The sequence below is a fragment of the Papilio xuthus genome, unplaced genomic scaffold, assembly GCF_000836235.2.
Source record: "Papilio xuthus unplaced genomic scaffold, Pxut_1.1 DF824888.1, whole genome shotgun sequence".
Lineage (NCBI taxonomy): Eukaryota > Metazoa > Arthropoda > Insecta > Lepidoptera > Papilionidae > Papilio > Papilio xuthus.
This window is the reverse complement of record NW_013533761.1, coordinates 1989690-2017317: the sequence shown is the minus strand read 5'-3', so window position 1 is coordinate 2017317 and position 27628 is coordinate 1989690. Positions and strand designations below refer to the sequence as shown.

At 33.5% G+C, this 27628-nt stretch overlaps 1 protein-coding gene across 7 annotated transcripts in view; it reads left to right on the top strand.

Moving 5' to 3' along the window:
- Syx1A (Syntaxin 1A) overlaps window positions 1-27628 on the top strand; it is a 52080-nt gene that overhangs the window by 11626 nt on the left and 12826 nt on the right. For 6 of the 7 annotated variants that reach the window (XM_013325109.1, XM_013325110.1, XM_013325112.1 and 3 more), the window contains exons 2-3: window positions 8550-8633; window positions 16655-16754. In XM_013325109.1, coding sequence (XP_013180563.1) covers window positions 8550-8633; window positions 16655-16754 — 184 coding nt within the window. Of the gene's footprint in view, window positions 1-8549; window positions 8634-16654; window positions 16755-23451; window positions 23553-27628 lie in introns of those variants that run through there. The other variant, XM_013325115.1, reaches the window with a different exon arrangement.

The window sequence follows — 27628 nt, the reverse complement described above, 5'->3', positions numbered from 1 at the left end:
TACGAATATTTATCAAAGTTCTGAAGCAAACTAAACTATTAGAATGGCATTATATTATACTTTTCACTTGGAAAAGTGAATAATATTTAACTCTATATTAAAAACACTACTTTAATTATTTTGGTAAGCTTATGTATTTTCTCGAAATATTGCAAATGGTTAAAAATATTTCAGTATATAGTAACACATTTCAGCGATGATCTACTAAGCTTAGCACTAAATGGAAAAGTAGCAACGCCTCATTTCGTATTCAAAGTGCAAAGTGACTACACAGGGCTGCAAATAGCCTGTCTGTAGCTCGCTGTTTTCACTTACAGATGATGCGAATGGATCTGGTGAACAAACCAAGAATTCTTCTCGTTTCTACTCCCGAAACATTACACAAAAAAACATATATTTTGCTTTGAAATAAACAAAGTAAGGGATTTTACATAAGCTTAAAGCTTAAAACAAGATTTAACTTTTACCTGGTTGTGGAGCTACACGTACGTAAGTAAATGAACTGGTCGTAATTCACGCTGAATATATCGCTCCCTTGCGAGTAGGATATGAAAGCCTTCTCGCGTAATTGACTCTACCGTTTGCTAAAATGAATACTGAAGCTTACATTGTTGCCGAGTGTATTGTAACATTGTACGGTTGTGAATTGAACTGGCCATCGGACTGTGGATTTTTCCGGCGTACGTATTAAAAGATTTAGACAGATTTTAAAGTGAACATTTCTATCAGTCTGTATAAACATGCTCTTTGATTATTTTAAAGCTTAGTTAAATGATAAGTGCTCAGTAAGCTATAACTTTATAGTTTAGAAAGTCCTTCGTCTAAACTATTTTGAGTTTTGTGGCGGAATGCCAACCTCTTACCCGTTTTCTCCGCCGAGATTGTTTATTTAAAGTTAATTCTTAAATCTCATCTCGGATTACTGCCCGATCCTCGCCTCAAAAGCCTCGAACTCGAAGAAAGATCTAAGTTATCTGTTTCATTTTGCACAAGTCCGGGCTTTCGTAAAATTTTAATCGTTAATAAGTCCAGCCTTTGTGCAGAAAGACGCGAGCTTAATTCATTTAGAAGTACTGTTGAGATATGAAAATAATTTTACTTTACCTTTTTTCACAAAATTATAATATTTCACAAACTCTGACTATACTTTAACTAAATCGTGGTTAATGGAACTGTTTACTTACATTTTATGTATAGGTATTTCCCGATGCAAGTTTTTTTTAAATAATAATAGTTTTCTATGTATCGTGTCCATTATATATCAATGTGTTCTATTGTTTCTTTTCACATCTCAGTCTCATTTTTTTACTAAAACTAATAACGCTGATTATAAAGATATTCGAGCAAGCTATCTTGAGTACCTTTAGCCGTTGTTTTTGTCATCGCGTAATTAATTGTACTGTCGGAAAGAATTTTCGAGAGTCCACAAATAGGGCGTGTCGAAACGTCGTCGAGTGGTCTCGATGGCGGGCACGCGTCCGCGCCGTAATTATGTGCCGTCGAGATTTACCTCTCCCCATCTTCCCCACCTAGCCCCCGACCTTCCTGACCCAGATCTCTGGGTAATCCCATTAATGACTGTACTTTCAGTATCAAGCAGGTCTTTTCTATTGTACTCCTCGCTATCGGAAAATCCGATAGGCTCAATTATTTCTTTATTCGTTAGTGATATCTCGATTTCTTATTTATTCATAAGATTGTTTTCTGATTTTGCGACAGTAATGAAATTAAAATCAGATTCTGCCTTTTCTATACAATTGGAATGTAATTTAAAAGAACTTCTTTCAGTTTTGACACAAACTGACTCCGACACATTTTACACCATTTTTTTATCTACATAATTTAAAAAGAAATTAAAAAAATAATTGAAGGAAAAAAAACATACCTTAAGCAATATTGAAATTTACTGATAATTTCACTTATTATACGTGTGTTACAAATAATTATAATTTCTGCAAAATACGACAATCAGCAATAAAATACGTAGTTTTATTACGGAGTCCTCCTATCTCTAACCATAGTAGGTTGTGGGCGCATCGAATGTATCCGGTATAACTATCCGCATTAAATATTAACTCATCCATTTTCTCGGCTCCGTTTCTGCTTTGTTCTCGTAGAATTAGTCCCGCTTAAATATTTTAGATGAAAACGTTATTTAGCTTTTCGTGAAGTTGAAAATATAACATACGCCTTTTCCCTCGGGACCTCGTCAAAGAAAGGGTTGTGCGAAGGTGAAGGCCGCGGTCTTTGGTAACGTTGTAGACCTTTCCACAGATTACGATACTAGGCAGTGAGGTACTTCATAAATTTATTTTTACGATAAGTGTATTGACTGTTCAGAAATGTTTTAGACTATATTATTTTTGTAAAATAAAGGCTTAAAGATATATTCCTGAACTAGAGGTCGCCCGCGACACCGTCCGCGCGGAATAAAAAAAAAGATTATTAGTAGCCTATGTGTTCTTTCAGACTATGTTCTATGTATGCCAAATTTAATCGAGACCCGTTTAGACGTGCACCAACCATCTTAACATTCGCATTTATAATATTAGTAAGATTATTCAGAAAGTTAATTTAATAAAACATTTTCATAACTATTTTAAATTTGACGTTGCTAATATGTGACGTGTTAAATCCGTCGATTCGAATATGCATGTTACATATGTAGGAAATCAAAGGCGGCTTGGTTGGCCGTAATTGGTCTGCTACGCGAGCTTAACAGATAAATCTGATTTACGTATGATATGCCATTCCGCGTCTGCCTCACGCTGTGCGACTAATTAAATATTTCACATGGCTTATATTAATATTAAAAACTATCGAAGAAACAGGCTATAATTATTATTTTATGAAACTACAAAGTATGCTTATTTGCAGTTGGTATAACAAATTAAATTAAACAAAAACTCACATCTCTACAAACAACACTATCTACTACTATTGAAAATATTACATAATATTTTCTCGTACATATTATAAATTTATGTCCATAATAAAATTTTGTTGTTTGTTATAGCCCGTTAAAAGAAAGGTATAGGTGAGAAATTTTTATAATCAAACGAAACGACCTCAAAGAGATTTTCTTTTTTAAAATGCGGGCGATTAAAATGCATGAATAGCTTTGCAGTTTCCGTAATTACTTTTTTATCAGGCATTTTGGTATCGTTCGCGGTGTACGAGATGTTAAAAATAAAAAAAGTACTTTGAAGAATAAGACAGAATATAATTAATGAAGATATTAGCATTTATTTCTTGTAATAATAAATAATTTTGCTATTATTTATTATCACAAATATACAGTATGAAGATTATTTTAATATTATTTCAGTTTATAGCGGCTATAAAGTAAACCTAGTCAAAGTGGTCTGAATAACTAGCATAGACAACATTTCTAGTTTACACCTACAATGGTGACCGTGATCTTAGAAATTATGCTCCTAATTGCTTATTGTCTACGTTCTAGGCTACTAACAAGGCGCTATTTCAGACCTTATCAAAACGTGTATAAGGTTGCAAAAAAAAAACTGATCTACTTCATAAATTACTGGCTCAACTACCTTTGCTTATGTATCTGTACTTAACATTGTGGTTATCAAAGGTTAATCTACATGTTTACTTGTATTTTTGTAACCTTTTTTCATGGTATTCGGGAAGCGATCAAAAAGAAGCGCGAACAATTTCCCGCGTTTTCAGAGATAGGTAGAGACACGTGAATCTTTAAGCAAAGGCTGTGATAGTTTACGACCCGAATCAATATTCGATCCTTGAGAATGATCCAAAAATTATTAATTTAATTATCTTGTATGAATGGGTCATTAATAGACACGTGATATGAACGAGGATACGATTTAGAAATGATAAACTTTTTTTGTTTGATCGACGCAAATTTCACTGAAAACTATGTTCCCTACTAAGTTATTCCACAACGTCTTTAGAACTTAATGTTGAAATTGCCTCGTGCAATAATTCTTGTTCCAAAGTTGTTGAGAAAGTTTGCAAAGTTTGTAGTTCTGCGAAGGGAATATCTTTAAATTTCGTAATATAATTTTTCTTGGTAATTTTATAGATGTAAGTTTTCTCTATTCGTTTTTTTTATGACTTCATTAGTATTTCGAAACGACAGTAGTAGTGGCCTGTAGTTTAAATTTCTACACAAGTTTTCATATTTCTTAACTCTTTTTCCTTTGGCGATTGTATTTTTGAATCATTGATCAGTCAGAATTATTTTTTACAATGTCCTTGTATCTACACGTGATAGTTATTCCCAAGGCGCAGACCACGTGTAGTCAAATCGCTTGCCGTGAGGTCGCGTGCCTATTATAATATGCTCTATATTTATAGTGCAGCTTGTTCAACGAACCAGTCATTGCGCTAATGGCCACTTAATTTTATAGATATTACCTCGCAAACTCGATAAACTCAGTTGCCGGTTTGGTTATTTACGTTTTATTAGATCTTGTTGCAATTAAAACAGTTTTATTGCGGACTGTACGTTTTAAACGTTGGCTTATTTACCTCTGTCCATTTTCTAATTCCATTTGGGTAGAGTTATCTTAATGTCAAAGCAAAATATTTTTAACTCTATAATTTTTATCGTTGCTTTAGATATTATACAATTAAATTGAACACCTTAACTTGTATTTTAACAGTTTTATTTCTTCAACTCAATTATAAACTATTAAAGATTAATTTGTTATTGAAACAATGTATGTATTAATAATAAAACATAGTAATTTTATATCATGTTTTTATATAGAGCTCAGATTATATACATTTCGTGTTCAAGTCTATCTAAAATTGTTTGACGTTGTTAATAGCAAAGTTTTTTCGCTTAACATTGTTATCTATTGTTTGGAATCTTTCTTCTCTCATCCATTACGTGTTTCGTGTTATCAAGAGTTAGTCAAGTTCTCGACTGTCAAACTTTCAGTGTTTCTTATGTTTCAAGATAGAAGTCGGACTAGAAACATACTTGTACGTTGCCAGCTGTGATGTAATCACGATCGGTCTTTGGTATATCAGTTTTTAATTGTCTTTTTTGGAGTATTTTCTTAAAGTTTAAAATAAAGTACTTTAGCGTATTATTAAATAATAAGTATTTTTTCCCGAACGGATGCGGGCGGCACAGGACCAGGTATTGTGGCAATCGATGGGGGAGGCCTACGTTCAGCAGTGGACGGATTAGGACTGAATATGATGATGATTAAGTAATTTACAGGCCTTAAAAATTAAGACAAAATATTAAAACCTCATGCGCTGACGCCACTCGAGTAGTATAAGGCCAGGGAAATTAGTCAATAATTTTCTAAACCCATAAACCAAAGTAACTTACCATGTTCTGTATCACGGTGCACAAGGCATCATGGTATATAGACATCAAATATTATTAGAAAAATCGATAATTCGATAAGAATGGGAATCTAGTAATGAGTACGTTGTTCGTGGTAATTGAGATTGATAATAGCATGTTATTAGGGCGAAATGCTCGTCGCCATGACCCAGATCGGATTGCGCGGCGACAATATACCCCCCCGCTAGCCTGAAGCCTCGCCTCCCCCCTGCCGCATTGCACCTGCATATGCGTAATGAGTGGCAGTGTACACGATAATTTATGCACCTTTGTGCACGCCTGTACTCAACATTACAGGCTTATTGTTATAATTGGATGCCTGTCGGATTACCTTTGATTTAAATTTTATATATTTTATAGCTCTTCTTCTGACATTTAACATTTTTTTGGAGGAAATTTTATGTCATTTTTCTGTTTTGTCTGAAAAAAATAACAATTTTTTTTATTTCATTAAATATCAGTATGAAAAATATGCTTATAGGTCGTAAGAGCATATTATTTTTCATTATATCTCTTTGGAAATGGAACTCAAGTAAAATATTGCTTGTGAAGTGCCAAGAAAAATTGCCTTACAAAACAGAGATAATTTATTCATGTTAGCGATTGCCGACAGCAATACAACACCGAAGCGGAAGAGTCCTCGAACCATAGAGCTATTTTTCCTTTTTTCACTGTCAAATACAAAGCGTCTATTAAATCGCTTGGCATAGTGTTTTATTACAAACTTTTTACAATAAAGAATGGTGGTACTTTTTGTATTTGTAGTAAAGTTTAAAATAAGTTAATACTTATTAAAAAAGTTAATGGTAATAAGAATTGATAGTGTTTCGCTTCATTGATTATAACTCTAAAGGAATGAGTAAAGACGGCAAAATGTTTCATTGTGTTGGTAATTTAAGAAATTTGCCAAATACGAAATACGACCTAAAGATTTCATCAATGCTTAGTTCCCGGACAAATATCTATTGTTTTTAATTTAACATTGAGTTTTTATATCACGCATGTTGATAATGTAAACAGTTTAATACTGGTTGTATTTAACAATTTTATAAAAAAAATTGCTTTACATCTTGGTAAAACTATGTGAAACAATTTGAACCGCATGAAGGAAAGGGAAAGTGTGTAGAATTGTAATGAATGAAAAATGTTTCGTCACTCTGGAACACCGTAATGTCGAAGCGACGTCGGACGTCGGCTTTCGATTTCACGATGGAGCCACCGGCATAACGTATATCCGGTCCGTGGTCCGTGGCGGACCTTTGTGGACGCCGCCTGCCTCCGTAAATTGAATAATGCCCACCTTGCCTCAACTAAGTGGTTTCTATTTTGCCCTACGTGCGTTCCCCGCTCGCCACCAGCTACGAAAATAACCTAATATTTTTTGTTATATTAATGTCACAAGGTCCTTATGGTTCATGTCAAGTTCGTGAACTCTTTAGATAGAGGATAGCTAATCAGCAATAAACAGAAAATGAGAATCGAAAAATATGAATGTCCTTTATATTAAGCTGTTTATATTAGGAATAAGAGCTCAAAATGCACATATGTGCATTATTATATAAACTCAACAAAAAGAGTTTCACCTCTGCCTTTAGAATTTTTGTATAAATTCAAAAAATAACATTTTATAATTTTTTCCACACACAAATTGTTTGTAGAGTTTGTATACAGTGATGGTATGCTATTCGAAAACATATATAGGGTAAAATGTATATAGTCGTATATAGGGCAAGGCTCACTCTTCGTTTCCCGCACACATGAAATAATTCATTAGATCGTTGTTTGTTTTGTATTTGTTCGGATTAATTGGATTTTTATAGGGTTGCGGTGAAAGTTCTAACTTTGTTGTTTATACAATGGCTTTGTTTATGCCACTTAAAGCGTATTCTATACGATGTTTTTTGGTAATTATTTATGTAATTTATCATCTTGTGAGTCCAAAATTCATTTACTTTATCTAAGAGCTATGATTAAGAAATAAATATATTGATTTTTTTAGTCATGTTTACGATGTTTTACGTGTCTTGTGACGCAGCAGTGTGGCAGTAAACAAGGAGTGTGGAAATATGTTTAAAAATTCACGATGTCTTTCCATAGTCAACACAAAGCTAAATATACATATGTATCGTACCTTTTTGTATCTATTGTCATACATTTTGTAGCATTCCATAAAAATGAAACGAAGGTAAAATGCTTAAAAAACTTCTTTGTCACATTTTGCAAAAAATCTTGTTGTTGAAATGGACCTACGAATATTTCAGTTCATACTAACAATACTTTTAAAAAATTTACATCGCTTTTATAAAAAACCGACCAACGAAAAATTATTTTCTTTTTTTTTTCATATACAAAATTGAAAATGTAAAACTTTTATTTCAGACTTGGTACATAACCTACCTATCATCGTCGATACCGAATGCCTAAAAAACATAGAAGATTTTTAAAGCGCTCGTAATGCAGGTTTATACTACTTTCTCCCTTTTTTATATGAAAAGAACCCTTTCCTGGATTATGCAAAAACATTCGTATTCGAGGGCGGCTCGAGAGAGGCCTTTTCATATTTATCCCATCCAATTATAAGGGTGCTTGTAAATTAGAATTCTTAAATTGTAGGTATTCATAAAGTACAATAATTGCAACGTCACGCGGCCGCACCTTGACCCAATCTCACGGCATCAGCGTCGTTTTAGCTGCAATTTTTTTATTTGCAAACGAGAGGCTTATACACTAGACCTACTTTTTAAAATTTGAAATGAAACCATTGTTGAAAATAGATAACGAATCTGTTGTTGGGCCCTTCGTAGTCAAGGCAACGTAAATCTTCTAAACCCGGCGATTTAAGTTGCCAAACGACTACCGCGATATAATGATAGATGTTCGTACATATTCTCGCGTTCCTGATAATTTGTTTTTTTGGCCCTTTGTACACAGGGCAACGTAAATCTTTAACCCTCGTGTGCAACGCGATACTGGCGACATAGGGATACAACATTGATGTCGATGATTTGTGTAAAATGATTGACTAAACTAAAGAATTTGTCATAAATCTGCTACAAAACGGCCTACTTTTTCGTTACTGTAAAGAGAACGCTTCATATGTGATATGTGAATGCAAAAGGTTAAATAGTAATATCTACGCTCAGCTTTATGGTTCTACGATTAGTTCTATGAAATTAAATTACTTTTTATTTGTTTTCAGGCGCAAAGCGACGACGATGACGTCGGGCCCGACGATGTCAACGTCGCCGTTGAAGGCGGCTTCATGGACGAATTCTTCAGTGAGGTGAGTCACATAAACACATCAGGAATAAGAAAGATAGATTTATAAAGATTGAATATTCAATAAGTTTTTAACTTCTTCTTGGTAGGACGTGTCTTTAAACTGTTAATACACATACAGCTAAGACAGAGAATGGCTTCGCCTTTTCTGCGAACTCGGGATTAAAAGCCTAAAGCGGGTCTATCTTTTAACTTATTACGATACTTAGCTCAAGGTAGCTTTAAGTAGTTATCTAGGTCTTAGCGATTATTTTAATCCGGTCTAGTTGCCTTGAACGTGACACGTTCGAGTTTTTCTAGGTTACCTTGCATTCTGATGGGCACGGAGCCGTAAACTAGGCCCTAGTGAATTCATTTTACTTAGTAAAATTGTTGCGACATAGAACGTGTTACCTATAGCGCTGACAAGTAATATTTCAAACAATTGGTTTTCTCTTTGCCATTGTTCATGTAATCAAATCCCGCAACCGCGACACGGTCACATTAATCCGGGCATAGAACCCGGATCAACGTTTATCGTTCGTCCGGGTATAGTAGGATTAGAGCATGAGCCATCAGGACACTCATTTGTTCGCTACCCCGCGGATCAAGTCACAAAGACACTAACCTATATGTATGAAGTCTGACAGCTAGGGCAGAAATGCTTTAATTTCTAATATTGTGAATAATATTAGACAAAGTGATCCTATGAGGGTTACGTTTTTTTCCTACCCCTAAAAAGGGCTGGAAAAGTCTAGTTCACTTATCTTCAACTGTTAAAACACAATTCTGTCACTTTATGTATAATTTATATATGTTATTAATTCATTCTATCTTTTCATTTAAAAGCTACCCTAACACCTCATGAACGATATTTTAGTATACTTCCTGAATTAGTGCAATAAGGTTTTATGTAGTTCAGAAACTAGGAGTTTACACTAGCGAATTACATGGTCAAAGTTTTGATTACTAAGCTAAGCTTTGTGCATAGTATTAAAGGAGTAACAACAATGCAGTTTAGAATGCATGTTAGCCCGCACTAAGCACAGGGCGCGTATGCATTGTGTGCTGCCGAGTTCATTTGCCGCACCGGGAACAACGGGCCGCCAGTTTGTTTAGTTTGACCGCGATCCCAGACCCCCAGTTCCGATGTTTGAATGAACTGACTAGAAAACACGTCAGTTCTAAATATTATTAACTCGTATGCAAGACATATATATCAACGGAATTTTCATATGACAGAAGTTTGATACAATTAAGGATTTAACAAGAAAAAGTGTGAGTGTGCGGTTTAAATATTTTTTAATTACTTAACATGCTTACTAATTAAATGTAGAATTATTGTTGGATCTGTTATTAACCGGATTTATGAGTTAATTTGTTGAATCCTTCAATTATTTTTTATTACTTAGTACTTATAAGCCGGCATAATTACTGGCGCTTCTGGTTACGGGGTTATAGAGTTTTATAAGCTTGAACGCTCAATAAAAAGATGTACTTTGGCAGTTTACACTGCTACTACAGCTCAAATTTTAATGGTAAATGATATGATAATGGATTCGCATTAACCAAAATTTGACGTCTGGTATCAATTTCCCAGCTCAATCAGTAAACCGATATTCTAATTTTTTTTTTCTCTTCATAGTTAAAAAAATCGTTTTGTGTACTTTTCTGTTCCATTCCGTACTTCCGTCAGTATGTCCGTAGTGCTGAATATATTGGGCAAACACATACAAATCTCCACTTCACCAGGTGGGATCGTGGTCAAGCGCTAGCTTATAAAATGTAAAAAAAAAACGAGAAAATTCAGGAAATAACAAAATGTTACTTGGATTAAACTGACATTTGATGTATTTATCGCTACCACAAGCTAACGATCTGAGCATCATCCCACTTGACGGTTTTCTCATTTCCTTGTAAAGTTTATTTAAATTAAAGCAAAGATAAAAGCTAAGTCCTGTAACGAGCTTATCAACGTCATCTGCAGGCGTTCAGTGGAATAAATTGTTTTCACATATTTTTTGTTTCCCTTTGTTCTGTTGGACTTTTTGCGCGTAATTAATCTAGCTAAAGATTAATGTACCGATTTTATTAATATTATAAATAATAAAACAAAAACTGTACTTTGTTACTTTTTTTTAACAGTGGTAGAGCCCGCATTAACATCTTCCCACGAATTGGCCCGGCTGTCCCAGTGAAATACCACGACCACACAGAAGACATGCGTGAAGTGAAAGCATTTCCGCGTATCGTCTGATGTGTGTGCGTCTCGGAGGCCTAATTTAGTCCCCTTTCCATTCCGACACTTTTTCTTATAAGGAAAGGATGGGGAAGTGGACTTTCCGGATGAGAGGATGCATGGAAAGTCCGTCGATTAAAGGCAGGCAATGCATATGCAATTGTCACTTTGCTATTTCAGCGATTTCAAGTGGCCGCTTGCACGATTGCCCCCATATGATCTTTAAAAAAAATAATTAAATAAGTGCGCCTTTTACAAATTATTAGCACTCCAAAGTCTATTAATACCTCGTTTGTGCATTATGATGAACCTCATAAATTATTAATGGACAATTAATATTAGCAAAGCTAATTAATCCCCAGCTAAGCATTACAATTCGTCTTCCTAATGACCTGTCAATCACCCTGATGAAGTTAGACTTGTAATGGACGGAGTAATGTTATTTAAGTCGTTTAATTACTGAATGGTCAGTAATTAAAAGAAGTTTTTGTTTTGAAAATAGGAACCCTCTCAAACTTGTACTTCCTGGATTCTATAAACTAATAATTTTTCTATAAATGTCTAAAATTACTTTTGTTTTTGATTCTAAATACTTTAACATATCTCTTGCCAATATGATTTCATCGTATGAAACTGAACTCTGTAGACAAATAAGTCCCATTGAATGTGTTAAGGAATAAGTAACAATGGGAAGCATATAGTGTACTTTGTTGCTTTAACTTATTATGTTTTTGTACTCAAATGGAGACGATTTAAGAATGTTCGCTTGTTTGCAATATTTCATGTCGCGTCCCACTGAGTATTGTAGTGTAATAACATGAATGGGAGCTGTGCGCTGGTTGATGACGTCATACGTTTTTTTTTAAAATTTAATCTAGCAATAAGAGCGAGCGATATTAATATTCCAGCTTAGTTCTTTATTCATTGTATGGGTTATTTGAATGATAATGTCTGAAGATCGTGACACTATTAATATACTCCTTGACAGAGTTAATTTGCATTTAGCTTGAGAAATTAAAAACTAAGTTTTTATTTCAACTATTTACCCATTCATTCTGCTCTTTTCCCATTCGGATGGACGGAATAGCATGTACTACTCCATACATGTATTCATATCTGAATCTGTATGCAAAATATTATGTTATCTCAATTTATGTAAAGAAAATAAAAGAGATGACAGTATATTTTTGCATGGCGATGTTGTCAGTGGAAACCTACGGTAATGTAATAAATATTGGCTTAGTTGCATGCTCATACATAAATCATGTTTATTGCTGTGAATAAATATGATAGTAATATGAAAAGAACCTTCCCGACTTTTAACATAAATATAAGGGAACGTTTCGTTATGAATTACTTATGTGAGATACAGCAGCGATGAATATATCGTTTGAAGGAATTTGTTAAATAATTATTGCTCTTTATATCTTTCATATTTCTGTTTAAACTACCATTCCATTTCACAATTCAATCCGTTGCCATTTCTTTTTTTGAAAAAAAAAATTGAAAAATTTGCAACATGTCCAGTGTTATTACTCGCTTTAATGTTTCGCAATTTGACAAAATGGATATCGTCTCGGAGGCAAGGATAACGGACGTCGTTACAGTAACTCCCTAAATTAGGTTATAATTAAAAAGGGATTGCCACTTTATGTGATTTATTAATGTAATTCGCTGCCTAAATAGGTTAATTAACAGATCGTCAAGAGTTATTTACAGATGTTTAAATCTTTTATTTTGTATGTTTAAGTTGATGGCCGGTTGAATTGGTTGGATGGTTGGATTTTAGCTGCAGATTTTTTTAATATTTTCACAATAAATGAGGTCATGTTTGGTATAGTAAACGCAATGCTTGAGTGTAAAAATTGATGTAGGTAAGAACCAAAACCCTAATTAAGCTCATTGCTAAAGACGCTATGATAATGTGACTGTTTTTGTATCTTTTCTTTCAATCGGTCTTGTGTTACTACTTAGGCATTTCTTTGCAGGATCAAATGATCTCGTGATAAATATAAACACTAAAAAAACTTAATAAGTAGTCATTCGTATATTTTTAAGTTTATATAATTAAAGCAAATTGAATTACTGAAAGTACTGTTTTAAACTTATTCAATTTTGTTTTTGCTCGTCGGAAATTTCTTCCACAAGTCAAATAAAGTTGCTTCATTCATTAAATTACGACGAAGCGCTTTATTTTTTTATATCTGCCCTCATTTATTCTCTGCTCACGTTTAATCTGCATTTTACTGAAATAAGTAGAGTGTTGGATTACTGTATATGTTTAATTTAATAAAATTATGACAGAAAACATACTATACCTATGACTAAAACTAGTTTTATGCGTATAGTTAGAGAAATAATAGAAAATGAGCAAAAATCTGCTTATCTTACTAATATTATAAACGCGAATGTTTAGATGGATGGATGGATGGATGGATATTTGTTTGAAAGTATCTCCGGAACGGCTCAACGAATCTTGCTGGAAATTGGCACAAATGTAGAACATAGTCTAGATTAACACATAGGCTACTCATTAAGATTTTTATGAATTTCGCGTGGTCGGAGTCGCTGGCGATAATTACTATATATATAAAAACAAAAAAAAAACTCCAAAATGGTTTTAAAAGACAAAGGTTGCGTGGAGGGCGGTGGCATAAGAACGCGACGGGTGGGCGGCGCGTCTGCCTAGCGTCGGAACCCCGTCGCTCCAATCTTAATATGTGCCCTATTTAGCTCAGCTGTCTCTCATTGCTTTTTATTATACACCATGTAAGCTATCATTGTGTTATTAATGACGTCATTAGATGATGTAATGGTATGGTCTTCTCTATCCTTGTCATCTTCGTCGTATTTTCTGGCAGGACGTAGGCTTTTCGGTTAGTCTTGTGGGATGCCTACCTACGCTGCTTTGTTCTTGGCCATTGTTTTAAGAAAAATGTTCTTTCCTTACTAATAAAGATTTATCATTTTCAACGGTTAATTAAAAAATTCAATGTCTACCCTAACGCTAAATATTCGGACAAGTAATGTCGATGTTACTGGAAGTCTGATACAAATGTATGCATATAACACAGATACAAGCTACACAAGAGTTTGTTATAACTCGATGTTATCAGTGGCGCGAGCGCGATATGGTCTTATCACGGCAATCTGATTAATTGATGAGTCAGCTCACTACCGCCCCCCGCCGGCCCCATATTGACCCGCGCCCCTGAACTTGTCCGATTATACGAAACAAGCGAAATATTGGCCCTGCCCTCTGTTGCTATCTCAACCCTTTTAAGTTCCACGCTGAATAGTTTGTACGTTATCTGTATAATCAATTGGTCCTTTAGGTCTCTTGATTTTTTCAACGTTACTTTCAAGTACATTTATTTCTTAATTGTAATTCAAATTCATTACTTGTTGACTTTGCTTCATTAAAAGCTTTATAAATCTACTAGCAATAGTGTTTCAAAGGGCTGCTTGTGGCATTTAGATTGAAGAATATTAGAAAAGCAATTCTCAATTCATGCATGCGAAACGAGCATGTGATGAGAGGGATTATGGTCTCGTTCGCAGTTTAATAGTCACAGATTAATCATGAACATTAGTCATTATCTAGCAGCTGACACGTAGCTGATGATTAACGTGCTTACTAAAGGTAGAAACGTGATATTAAAAGCAACCTGTAGTATAACAAAGATATTCTTTCCTCCAAACATTTACTTTTACACAGCTCGTGTGCTAATGTTATCATTTATAAATGGGTTACTATCGGGAAGTTAATTATGTTTTTCAAATAAATTTAAGGAATAAATAATTAAGTATATAGTTCCCAGTTACTTGCGAATTACATGTTGAATATACTCATTACTGTATTATTGACTATCTTAGTACAGAGTTAGTACATTTTTTTTTATATCAGAAGGTGCCAAACGAGCGAGCGGCCACCTGAAATCGCTGAAATAGCGAAGTGACTGTTGCCCATAGACATACGCAATTGCATATGCGTTGCCTACCTTTAATCGACGGATGAGAGGATGCACAGAAAGAACATATTGAAAGTTATAAACATGGTAGACATTTTGCCTGGCAAGTTTTGGTTTTCACACTTAGCGGAGTAACGACAGAAGTGCTAAGTGCAAATAACTTGTAGTTTGCAAGTGTACGTAAAGTTGAACTGCAGTCGGGGCGTTGGTTACGAGGTTGGAAATTTGCCAATAATTCCTGTGGCAAAATTAAAATACGACTGTGGCTATAAAGAAAGGGAAACAACTCGCCCCCCGAGTTACGAAAGCCAATTAAATTAAAGCCCACTCGGAAATTTCATTTACAAGGCCGATAAAGTAAATTTAGATATTTATATTCGAGTTACGCAAAGAAATATTTCCACCAAGTTCTTTATACGAAATTATTTTTTGTTATAGAATTGACAACGATAATTTCTGTCGAATCAGATATGATTTTCATTTTGCGGTAATTTTGGTCATTGTTTAAAGAAAGTCACTAAAAAACTTATAAGTTGATCTTCATAATCCAAACTATCATTGTGTGCCTAACAAAGTGTAGGATAAGGAGGTTCCCAATAAGTGCAAAAAATATTGATAATATAATGAACAGCCGACGACAGCGCTCCACTTGGCTTTGTGCCAGAAACATCAAATATCGATTGGAATTACTGAATAACGTCCAGATATAGTGGCAAATTGAATAACTTTATACAGTAATTTTCTCTCCTAAAAAATAGAATTAAAAGCTCCATCCGCGCGGGAAAAAATATATATTTAGTAGACGATTCTCAAACCTATTACTTAAATATTCATATAATATAAAATTTCATAAAAATCGCTCAAGCCGCTTTGGAGGTGTATGATAACTAACATTGTGACAAGAATTTTATATATTTATAAGATTTATATTTTCATTTACCAATCAAGTTATTAATAGTTAAAATTCATGAATATGTAATAAGTTGAAAATGTTGATTTAGAATTCTTTCTTTTTATTAATACACCAGAATATTTAAGGATTCCAGTAAGTTTAGTTTAAAACTGTTAATTTATTCATTTGGCTCCAATACAAATAATTTAACTCTGTTCTTTTAATTGACATTAACAAGCCAATATAGGAATAGTTGATCAGTATTAAATTGCAGAGATTTGATGATGACCAACACATTTCGAAGCTATTAATAGTTACGATTAACTTTTTAAGAGATAGTTTTTAGACACTTGTATTAACAATGATAATAATAGAAGTAATTCAGTTCTATTTATGCCTGACCTTTAGTACACCACAGTATCTGAAATGGCAATACGTGGGCGAAGTAAATGCACTCCATTTCTGTCGCCCACTAATGCCAGTAATATCATAGACAGGATCTCGCACGAGTTCTTTTATAGCTTCGAAATGGTCAATTTCAATTTCCGAAGAAAAGTTTTCCTATTGGAAGTTGTTTTACTTATCGAAGGTTTCGTTATGAGGAGAATTTATTCGTAAATTAACCATTCAATATGAAGCTTGAATTAATGTTGATGAGTTTTTCGTTTCTGTGAAAATTGTTAAATGAGGAGCTTAAGAATTTCCAGACGTTAGAATTTTAAAAGCAAATTAAATACGGCGTTTGACTATATTCTTGATTTCTTAAAGGAACAAATGGTTGTATAGGCTAAAAAAATCTTAATTCAATTAATATTAGTGGAAAAGTTGCTTAAGTTTGTGACAGTGATAATTTAAACATCATGTTATCAGACAGATTGCTTGTACATATTGATAATTTATCACTACGCCATTCTGTATTTTAATTGTTGTCGTTTTGTTGTCAGGTGGAAGAGATACGGGAAATGATAGACAAGATACAGGCGAACGTCGAAGAGGTTAAGAAGAAGCACAGTGCCATCCTCTCAGCACCGCAGTCAGATGAAAGTAAGTCTCTAAATTAGTAGTAGTCCTTAAAAACAGAGATAGAGAGAGAGAGAGTGTGCTCTGAACAGAGCAGAATCTTCTTTACGCAACAAGTTTCTCTTTTCTTCCATGTTTTAATTGGGTGTCTATGAATGTGTAAGAACATTTTGCTCTTTAAAATGGGAACTGTTTTAAACTTAAAAATATTTTAACAGCTTTAAAGAATTGCTCATATTTAATATCTTTTAAGCTTCTTATCTTTTAATATTATCGTTATCATTGTCAGATGTCATTTTAATTGCTTTTATGACTCAATCATAAAACATTATTTAGTATAAATCAGTAACGAGACGTAGAGATAATAAATTTTCTTTTAATAGTCGCAAACGTCTTATACTTCGTTACTAAAAATATGTTGTCTCGTAATGGTGTTGTCGTCATTCGATAGCGTAGGTTGAAGGCGTGGGCAGGTTCATTGGATCGCCGTGTTTAATTGAAGGGCGGATTTACCAGACGCGGAGGCGGCGTTTGCCAGTCTGGCCGCCTTTCATTTCACAACCCCCGGCTTTTCTACTACATTGAACTTTAAATACCTACGATTGATACGCTTTGAAAACGACGTTTTTAATTTCTTTTTGTTATTGTCTTTTCTTTTATTCGTTTTGTTAATGTTTACGTATCTTCCGTTTGTTATACCGTAACTATCAAACATATACCAGAAAAACTTGAGACACAGGATCGCCTATTACATTTAATACGTCTAAAATAATAGCTGTACAAAAGCAATAAAGTACGTTATCATAATCAGAGTGTAATATAATTAGATAAAACGATAAGTATCAAGCTGGTATATGTTTTTATTTTTACGACTGACGAAACGACTCCGTGAACATCGTATTCGGAGTGGAAATGGCGCGAGATCCGCCCGTTTTGTTGAAAAAAACATGGCACAGACGTTTCGTTTACTTTCCTCCCGTTGTGTTTGTGCTATATTTGGAATCTTTTCTTTTATTGTAATTTGATGTTCGCTGTATTTTATATTGACCTTATGATTTGAGTATCTAATTATTTCTTTCTTGGAAATAGATGTTCGTAAATGTTGATTTTTTTACAACATCGTAATCGTTTATCAGAATTTAATTAGAATTTTAGATATTACAAAATAAAATGCCGCCTAGTGGGAATAGAATGTTAGGAAAAATACTACTCTTTGCAATTTAATATTGCATCAAAATCTTTGAATGTAAAAGTTAACGATCACCTTAGGGTTAGTTGCAAAGTGAAAATGTTGAAAGTAAACGTACCTATATACATAAGCGTTCAGGGTCAAAGGATAAGGGACGAAGCACAACGTAACCGAGCATTACTCGAAACAATGAGTATAGGTAGTTTGGTATGAACGTCCCTAGACCCTCACGCGGCGTAACAACGCGTGAAAATTGCGACACGTAATCTCTGACCGAAAGACCTCCTTATATTACCAACTTAAACTAATATTCCTTTGTGCTATCAGCATAAAATGCTTTACATTAGTATATCTCTTTACTAAAAACGCCCTGTAAACTTTTTTTAGTCAATTTTTGATTAATAGACATCCTATTAAACATTTCAAATATTGATAAACCGTCAAGGAAAACAGTATCATCATCATCAGCTCACTACACGTCCCAACTGAGAGGGTCGGAGCCTTCCCTAAGTTAAAAGTGACTTGGCTATAGTCAACCACGCCGGTCCAGTGCGCATAAGCGGCATACTATGTAATAATTTGATAAACAACCCTTAATATGCTGTAAGTACAAATTGCTAAGAGGTTATGTAATCGCGATTACATTTAGGGCGATGTGGAAAAGGAACCAAATAAGTCGACATATAATACATTTGTTCCTTGATTATTTTATAAACATAATTTTGCCTTTGCTGCTGAATGTAAAGTTCTCTTTATTATGTAACATAGAGGTTACCTCTACATAAGTTTCTGTAAAGAGCACATTGAATTTGCAACAGGAAACCTTTCAGTTCTTATCGGTCTGACTCATGTATAAACAACTTATTATCGCTCGTATTGAACATGAACGATACGTAGATTAGGAATTTTAATTGTCATTGAGCTAATTTATGCTGAAATTAGTCACCCTCACTGGGACATCGTGGTTTACTATATAGTCACCTCTAACTTAGGGTGAACTCTGACCCCCTTAGTGGAGAGGTGTAATGAGCTGATGATGATAGATTTTATACTTTTTTGTATAAATGACAAATCATGCACACATTCAATATTTAATAGACGTCTTTACCACTGTTATTGTAACATCGAACGTAAGAATTTATAGTTTTTTTTGGAGAAAATACTGCCTCCCTACTTGTATGTATATTTTCTAATTAAGATTTCGTTGCTTCAATTCGGAAGGTGGGATTGAGTGAAATCAAAGCAGTATACGTGTTTGAAGTTCACATTTCACCCTACTCGGTTCGCTTCCTATCGTTTACGAGTATGTGTATTTAATTTTGTTGGAAGGAAGGTAACCTTATAAAATATAAAATGTTTGATTTTTATTTTCATTGCAAATAACTTTATTCGTACGATAGTCATTCGTATTACCTTCGTATAAAGTCTGTTTTTGGAAATGTTATTTTGCGGGAATAATTTATTAGCATTTGATTTTCTATATCAAAGTGCTTCTGTTGGAATTTGAAAGGTTTTAGCAACAAAATATGCTCAGATAATGTTCTTTTCCAATCTATCAGATGACTGAAAATATTATTGGATTTTACTTTCGACAAATGGACTTATTAAGTGTCTTTGATTTTTTTATATGTCATCTTTAGCTGTATACCGTTTCTAATTTATAGTATTTAGGTTGTTATTCAAAATACTGAATGTATTTAATTCTATTATGTTTATTATGTAAAGTGCAAATAGTAAATAGAGCTCTCTATTTCACAATTATTAGTGTATTCATTGCACAGCGAACAGAGTTCATTTTCCTGAATTAGGACTGAAATGAACACGCCAATAAAGTTCGCGATAAATTTTCAATTACCACGGCGTATCTGTTCTATATATAAATTTATTTGTAGCGCACAAACAGTCTGTAACAGCAAATAATATTGCTGTTTTATTTTATAGCTAACATTTCAGCTAGCTTCGGCCGAAGTTTTTAGCCAATATTAACTCTTTGGCTAAACAAAGTCAGTATAGTCGGGAGCGTCCCGTACTGTATGCCAATTATTTCAGTATTGAGCAATATAGTATTACGACTTGTATACATTTATAACTAAACTATAACTTTGTAGTCATCCAAAAGACTAGCTGCACCATATTACAGCTTTAAATCTTTATATCAGAACGACTTTGTTCTGTTGCATGCATTTGTAGAAGTAATTTAATAACTACACTCTTTTCTCAAAGATTGCAGTGGGCTCTAAAACTTGTAGTAACAATTTTTTTCCTCATAAATTTCTATAAGCCTCCAGCCAGTTTCAAACGAATACCAGATTCCAGACTAATAAATTTTGACTAAAGTATGTTCGCTGCATTGGTGCCAAAAGGGTCGCGCATAAATCACATTTCATTTATTTCGTAGCCATATTTGGTTCAGCCCTATTTATGAAAAGCATACTCAAATAAAGTAACGCTTTGATTAACGCGATTGGCATATGTTTTGATGTTATTTCAACCGACTGCTTTTACTTTGGCTTGACCGAACAATTTTGGGTGCCGCAGGATGTTAATACTAAAATAATAATATCTTTCGGACATGAACTATGTCATTTGGCAACCAAAAAAGTAGGTACAAAATTTTCATATGAATATCAGCCAAATAGTAGCACCATTTGGCTTCTTCGGTCTTGTTATGGGAGTTTTATGGTTTAAAATTATGTTAGTGTTGTAAAATAGTTTTCAATGTGAAGGAAATCTATGAGGGATTTTCTTTTAGTGACAAAGTAATATGTATTATTTATTTCACGAAATTTGAAAATTTTCAACAGGGAACATACATCTCAACACTTAACGTTTGAAGAGTCTAACATTTTCAATATTAAATATATTGCTTATCCTAAAGTATATAACAGTATCTCGCATAAAAATATGAACAGCATCAAAGCACTTAATGAAAATTGATATGAAAATTGTTTGACTCCTTTTTTGTTCGTTATTCTGGGAATGGAACGAGTTTGTATCACGTCGATTTTGTTTCTTTTGTCGACCTCATTTTATCTGCTATTGTGTCTGTTCGAAGAGTTCGCTGCATTGTTTCAAAATAGATTGTTGGATGCTCGGTAGGTACACGTTTTAAAATAGTAATTTAATGCAGGCTGTAACCAAAAGTTCAATAACATATATAAAAAAAAATGTTGTTCCGTTTACATGCAACGGGCTTCCTAATTTAATATGTTTATTATATTATAATAAGATTTAACTAAAAAGCCATGAATAGATAATTGTAGAAACCTGACAATTTATTGCAATTAATTAAATATTAACAGAACGAATATATTTATAATTTATTTATAATGACAGTTCTGTAAATAACTTTATGATTATAAGAAGACTACTGCCAATCTATTACGTAACGTAAAAAGCCTTGTCTTATTTCGATATAGCTTTTGTTATTTCAAACTCTTGAAAAGCAAAAATGTAATAACCATTACAGCTTTGTCTCGTCTCATTTTCATAAAAATGTACCACATTTTAATGTGTTATGCTGAGATGCATTATGTGGTTAAAAGGGGGACATTACTTTGCACATATGTGGGCTAGACTTGAATTGTCATCTTAAATGGGTCAGCGCTTGCATGACTAACGATCTCACATTGTGCTGCACCGAGACAGCTCAACTTGTACCATGTAATAACTTAGAAAACTTATTTGTTCAGTCTTATATTATTCAGTGACAGTGAAATAGATTATGTAATTCATTGAAAATTTGTACGTTTTATATTTTCAGTGATTTCTTTGCTTAAAACGCAATGGATACTGATACGTTATAAAATATTCATTAGAAAACAGTTTGTCTTCCATAAAATGGAATGACTGGAACATAACATAATTAGTTTTCTAAACCAATGCAGTAACATACTCGCAAAGTTTCATACTAATTAAATATTCTCCCTTATATTAAAAGATGTATTTGATTTCAGACATCGATAAATGTTTGAGTTGATGTTTGCGAAGCCTAAAAAGTCCTGTTATAAACGGAACGTGCCCGTGGGTTACATAATGAATTCGTGTTACCCTGTATAAAAATGTAAAAGTCGTCTTCCCCGAGGCGCAGTTTAAGTAGGCTATTTAACTTTTGTCCAATACATTACCGTGGCGTAGCTTTGCTCAGTAAAAATAACTTGCCCTTTCGCGCCGTAAACAACTCACCCGAGGCTTCTTCGCAATGTTTGCAGGCGTTTGTGCCGCTTTATCTAATCATTTCTCAGACATCGTGACCAGAATTAATTCCTTTATAAAAATAATGCATGGAATTATAAATAAGGGAATTGTAATCATATAGATAAACTTAGGCTTAGGTTGACGTAAAGTAACTTTAAATATCTAATATAGGAATTTAAATTAATTCGAAGACTAGCAATCTTGAGTAGATTAATCATATGGTATGCATTTATGTCTGCTTGTCTTTGAACAATTCATTCAATTTAATCACAATTAGTTATGACATGGTTCGAATCTATTATTTTTAAACTCAATCCAGCCTCCAGACCAATAAATTCCAACTAAGCCCCCGCGCCTGACAAGGGATACTACAATGGTGGAACCGCGATCCCGTATAAATCACTTTATTTCATTTATTTTACTCTCTGTGGTATTACGTATATTACGTCGTAAACATATGTTTTTTTTCTTTTAATATAGTTTGGCTTTCATGAAGGGATATAACTGAATTTTTCATATTGTTATCTTTGAACTTTGTCTCCATTTTAATGATCGACCTCAGATATAAATATCAAAGGAAATCGTAGCCACAAACTTATCAGTTTGCTCCTTTCAGGCGATACAAGTTAAATTGACCTCAACTTTCTGAAGTGTTTATGTTTCTCTAAGTTTTATCTGACAGGACTACATAATAGTTGTTTACATATTATAGTATAAGTACATAAGTCGAGACGTGTCTTTGCTGTAATGATAGTCAAAATTTGATTGCGATGCAACCCTTTATTTAATATACTACTATAGTATGCTTATGTTTGTCATTTATTTTGTGTGTATGCACTAGTTATGTGTAAAGTTGTAAACGATCAATATAAACTGCATAACGTGTCACTACACTCTAATGGGAAATTTAATAGTGAGACACTCTCAGTTAACACGATAATAGAATAACGTCAATTAACAAGCTACGGGCCGCACGACCTCTCAGTCAATTGATCAACTGCATAATTGTAATCTTATTTCGCTGTTAAGTAGACATTTGACTACTACGGTGTAGTTAGGATTTATTTATAAGAATATTAAAGGCATTTTTGCTTAAAGTCTGGTTTAAATTTGTTGACCAATAATGGGGAAATTGCCTTTTGTCAACTATAGATGTGATCATGATCAAGATTGGAAATAACAAAAAATTTACCACAGATATAAAAAAGTAATTTTATATGAAAGTTGCTGTGGGAACGTAGTCATAGCAACGACTTCCGTCAAATTTCAATCGAAAAATTCTTGTTTTTTTTACATTTATACTATCTTTTTAAATTGAAGATTTTATCGAAGAAGAACGTTCCCCCGGGCATCTTTTTCCAATATCAATATCATTGATAGAATACTTAGTATGGCAAAGGAGTTTTCATTCTGTTCAAATATAATTGCTGCATAGAGTAAGTACTAAGTTCTTATAAAATAAATTTGCCCCACGTATAAAATTAGAGATATTGATTCAGCTAAAACCAGGCAGATCAATATAACTCAGGATACATGCAACTCTCCTTTATCATTAGTAATCAATAAGCCATATAGTTCTTGCTTTATACACAATTATAGTAAAAAAAATCGATATTTCTATTAAAAAATTGATATTTTATTGCGTTACCGACAAATATAAAGGTTGGTACAATAAAATCGAAATGAGCAATAGATGATGATTTTTACTAACTAAGCACTTCATTGTTTATTTTGTGAAGATAATTTTGTTATTAAACAACAAATTTGCACTTTGTTGTCCTACTTTCTCATTTATCTAATTCCGCAGGCCAAATATCATTAATTATCAAGCCCAAAGTATTTTGAGTGCTGTCTCGATCGCGCCGGGGGTAATTAATCTTGCCCACCTATTCAAACGATTGCATTGTGATTTGTTTGTGTGAAGAGGGCAACCTCTTGAAGCCCAGTTGCCTCAGTAATTTAACTCTATACAAGAGTGTCGAGTTTTTTTTCTCCTTTTATCAAATAATTTTAGTAGCAAGTCTCGGAATGCTAAAAAAAATTGCCAACAACTTAAAGATTCAGTTTACCGCGCTTTAGCCGATGCTTTACGTCAGTTTGGATTATAATAATTATTGCGTACTTTAGAAACCACTATAATATTTTTTTAATAAAACTTATACTATAGTTTACGTTTTATTTATTTTATAACTTAGGGACCCATACCTCATTATAACTACTTTTCTAAAAATCGAAAAAATATCCAATCTAGCGTAAATGCTCCCTTAGAGGGTTGCATTTTGTGATATAACTAAATGAATATAATACGAGAAGTAAGCGGCTAACGGTAATTGAGTTAGGTTTATAGCAGATTTGTTTTAATAATATTAAGAGGAAAATGTTTTTTGTGAACATTGCGATAGTCTCGAAATTAGAAATTAAGTCACACTTACGTACATTACAAAATACATATTTTAACAGAATTTTACTTGTCTTTTCCAACCGTTATGTAATACTTATATTTAAACTAGCTGTCCCCCCGCGACTCCGTCCGTGCGGGATTAAAAATAGATGTTGGCCGATTCTCAGACCTACTCAATATGCTCATAAAATTCATGAGAATCGGTCAAGCCGTTTCGGAGGAGTATGGGAACGAAAATTGTGACACGAGAATTTTATATATAAGATAAGTGGGCCTATGTGTTCTTCCAGACTGTGTCCGCTGTCTATGACAAATTTCATCAAAATCCGTTCAGTCGTTCCACTGATACCTCTTCTATTCTTCTATCTAAACTAAAATTTCGCATTTATAATATTAGTAAGATGGTGTATGTTTAATTATAATATTTTCATTATAAACGAAAAATAGACACAGTCGATTTTCACATGTGATTTCGATAATTTCAAAACAATGGAGTTTAATTATATTCGCAATTGGAACTTTGGCGGATTGGAACATCATTAGTGTATTAATTTGTTATTTGACTAGGGTCGCACTCGCATTGCTGTTCCATTCAACATCACACAAATCGTAATACGCATAATTAAGCTGATAAAAGATTTTATATTTAATGACATGGTCAAAGATACATCCGGTAGGTTTTGTGGCTGAGATTTTGAGAGAAATAGTTTCTTACGATGAATGCATAGATAAGGTAAGCTTGTCCTAAAATTAAAAAATATAAAAGATAATTGTGTGTGAATAACAGATTATTAATGATTATCTTATATAAAGTTCTGTATGTCTGAGAATCGGCTACTATTTATTTTTTAACCCCCGCGGACGGAGCCGCGAGCGAAAGCTAATAAATAATATTCCCTCCCCCCCAAATTATTATATTTGTGCAACGAATATCCATTAAGTACATCCATATCCATATTAAAAACTCTTTACTTTAACTATTCAGTCCCATTGTAATATGTTCGTTGCTGCACATAACTGGGTCAAGTAGTCGGTTGACACTATTAAGTCGGTAATGTATTACATGTCACGGAAATTAACTAACTGTGCTAAATTCGAATAACATGTTATGGTGTGGAGCAAACCGACTGTAATCAATCATGAATCTATTTGAAGTATTGCTGCAATGTATCATTTGTCCGAATGTTGTATATTTCTGACTGTAAATTACCTGCATTAAATTGGTATGTCTTAATTAAAAAAAAACTTATATGCCAGCAAATATCAGCTACTTTTCAGTGAAAGTCTTGTCAAAATTGGCCCAAGCAGCCAGCAACAAACGTAGCTTGGGAACAGATAGACATACCATATAAGTAAAGCAAATTCCTCACGTACACGAAACATTATGTTTTTCATATAACCTACAGCACTCTATTTTTATTAATTGTATACATATATAAATATAAAATGACTCACAGCTATATTCAGATTTGCTAGCGCAATATTAACATTTGCACAAAGGGAAGCTGCTTCCCGTCTCTTGCATTATTTATTTCCTCATTTGCCTGCCCTGACGTCTGTCGGGATGTGATGGAATGAAGTATGGCTGTATACGTCGACTTGTCTCATGAAAGTGCTATAATTCATAGTATATTTCCATATGAATCTAATCTATTGTTATAGGTCCTTCAATGTATACACTTTTATATTTCATCTGTCAATAATTTGCAATTAAAATTGTAGCATTACAAATGTACTTATAGTAATTACTAATATGTAAATTTAATTGTTTATTCGGAGTAAATGGAACACATAAGTTTTGATATCGTAACAAGCGTATGTAATAGGCATAACCGCGCGCTTTCCACTGCTGTTTGCTCGTTTGTTTGTTTATGTGTTTAACCGAATTGAAGCGATTCAGCGTATGTACAAAGCCTCTTCACTAATTGCGTCGCTTTGCACCGCCTGAGAGCCTTGTCTGAATAGTCTAAATTGTTTGTGAGATTGTTATCCTCTGAGATGGATTGATGCATATGAGCAAATGGATAATGTAAATATGCTTAAGTAATTCATACGACATTTGATAAACTCTATGCACTTAGGTAAAAAATGATAAAGAATTCTCTTTGTGCTTGTCTAGTCAAACAGACTAAATATTCTTCATCTTTAAAATTATTTTGCTACAACTGGCAACAAATTAAAAGTTAAAAAAATGTTGATCGAAGGAGTTTTGTAAATGTACCGGATCTTCAATTACTTTGCGGAACTATTCGAGTCGCGGAAGGCGTTCGTGCGACGAGACAACTTTTAAATTGTTTACAAAGAGTTTCGGTTTGGAGAATGAATTCTTATCTGCCGCTCGTAAATATTTATTTTGTCCCCCACCTATCTTATTAAGAGTTTGTGATCAAATTAGAGTGTAACAAAGGTGGCAATACACAATATTAGTTTTTGCTTTTTACAATTTATCATCGTTCTCAGTTCCAACACGCCCAAGGACGGGCTCGTACTCTCCCTCGTTTAGGGGTAACTAGACTAGTCGACTACAGTGATCCAGTGTGAATGAGTATAGTCTTATTCTTCTACTAACGATTTTGAGATGAATGGCCTTCAAACTATGGAAGTTTTTTCTCCCTATTTACAAGATGTTTTGTGAATGCCCCTTTTCTATTTACATCAGACAATGAGGAAAGTTAAGTACGGCGGGTTGCGCAGACTCTTCAATAACTACATTTCCCTATTATTCGAGAATTTATTTTAGTAAAACGGGGTCAGGCTCTTTTACGAGATCCATTGTGAGTAATAGACGAACGTCTACTGGATTTAAATTGCCAAATTATCACGCTTTTTTTTACCCTTCATTGTTTTGAATATTACTTTTAATAAATATATTATTCAAAATAATAAAGACAGCACATATATCACATAATGTTTATACGTAAACGTAAATATATAAACGTAATAAAGTAACATATTACTTTATTACGTTTGCGCTCGAATAATATACACGTGTGCTGTACTTGCGGCCTCTATGATTTTCCTCATTTTGTTACGTTGTAAAAGACTTTTGATATAATTAGGGTGGTTACTCCACATAGCAATTTGCGCGATACGAGAAACATGATAGAAAGA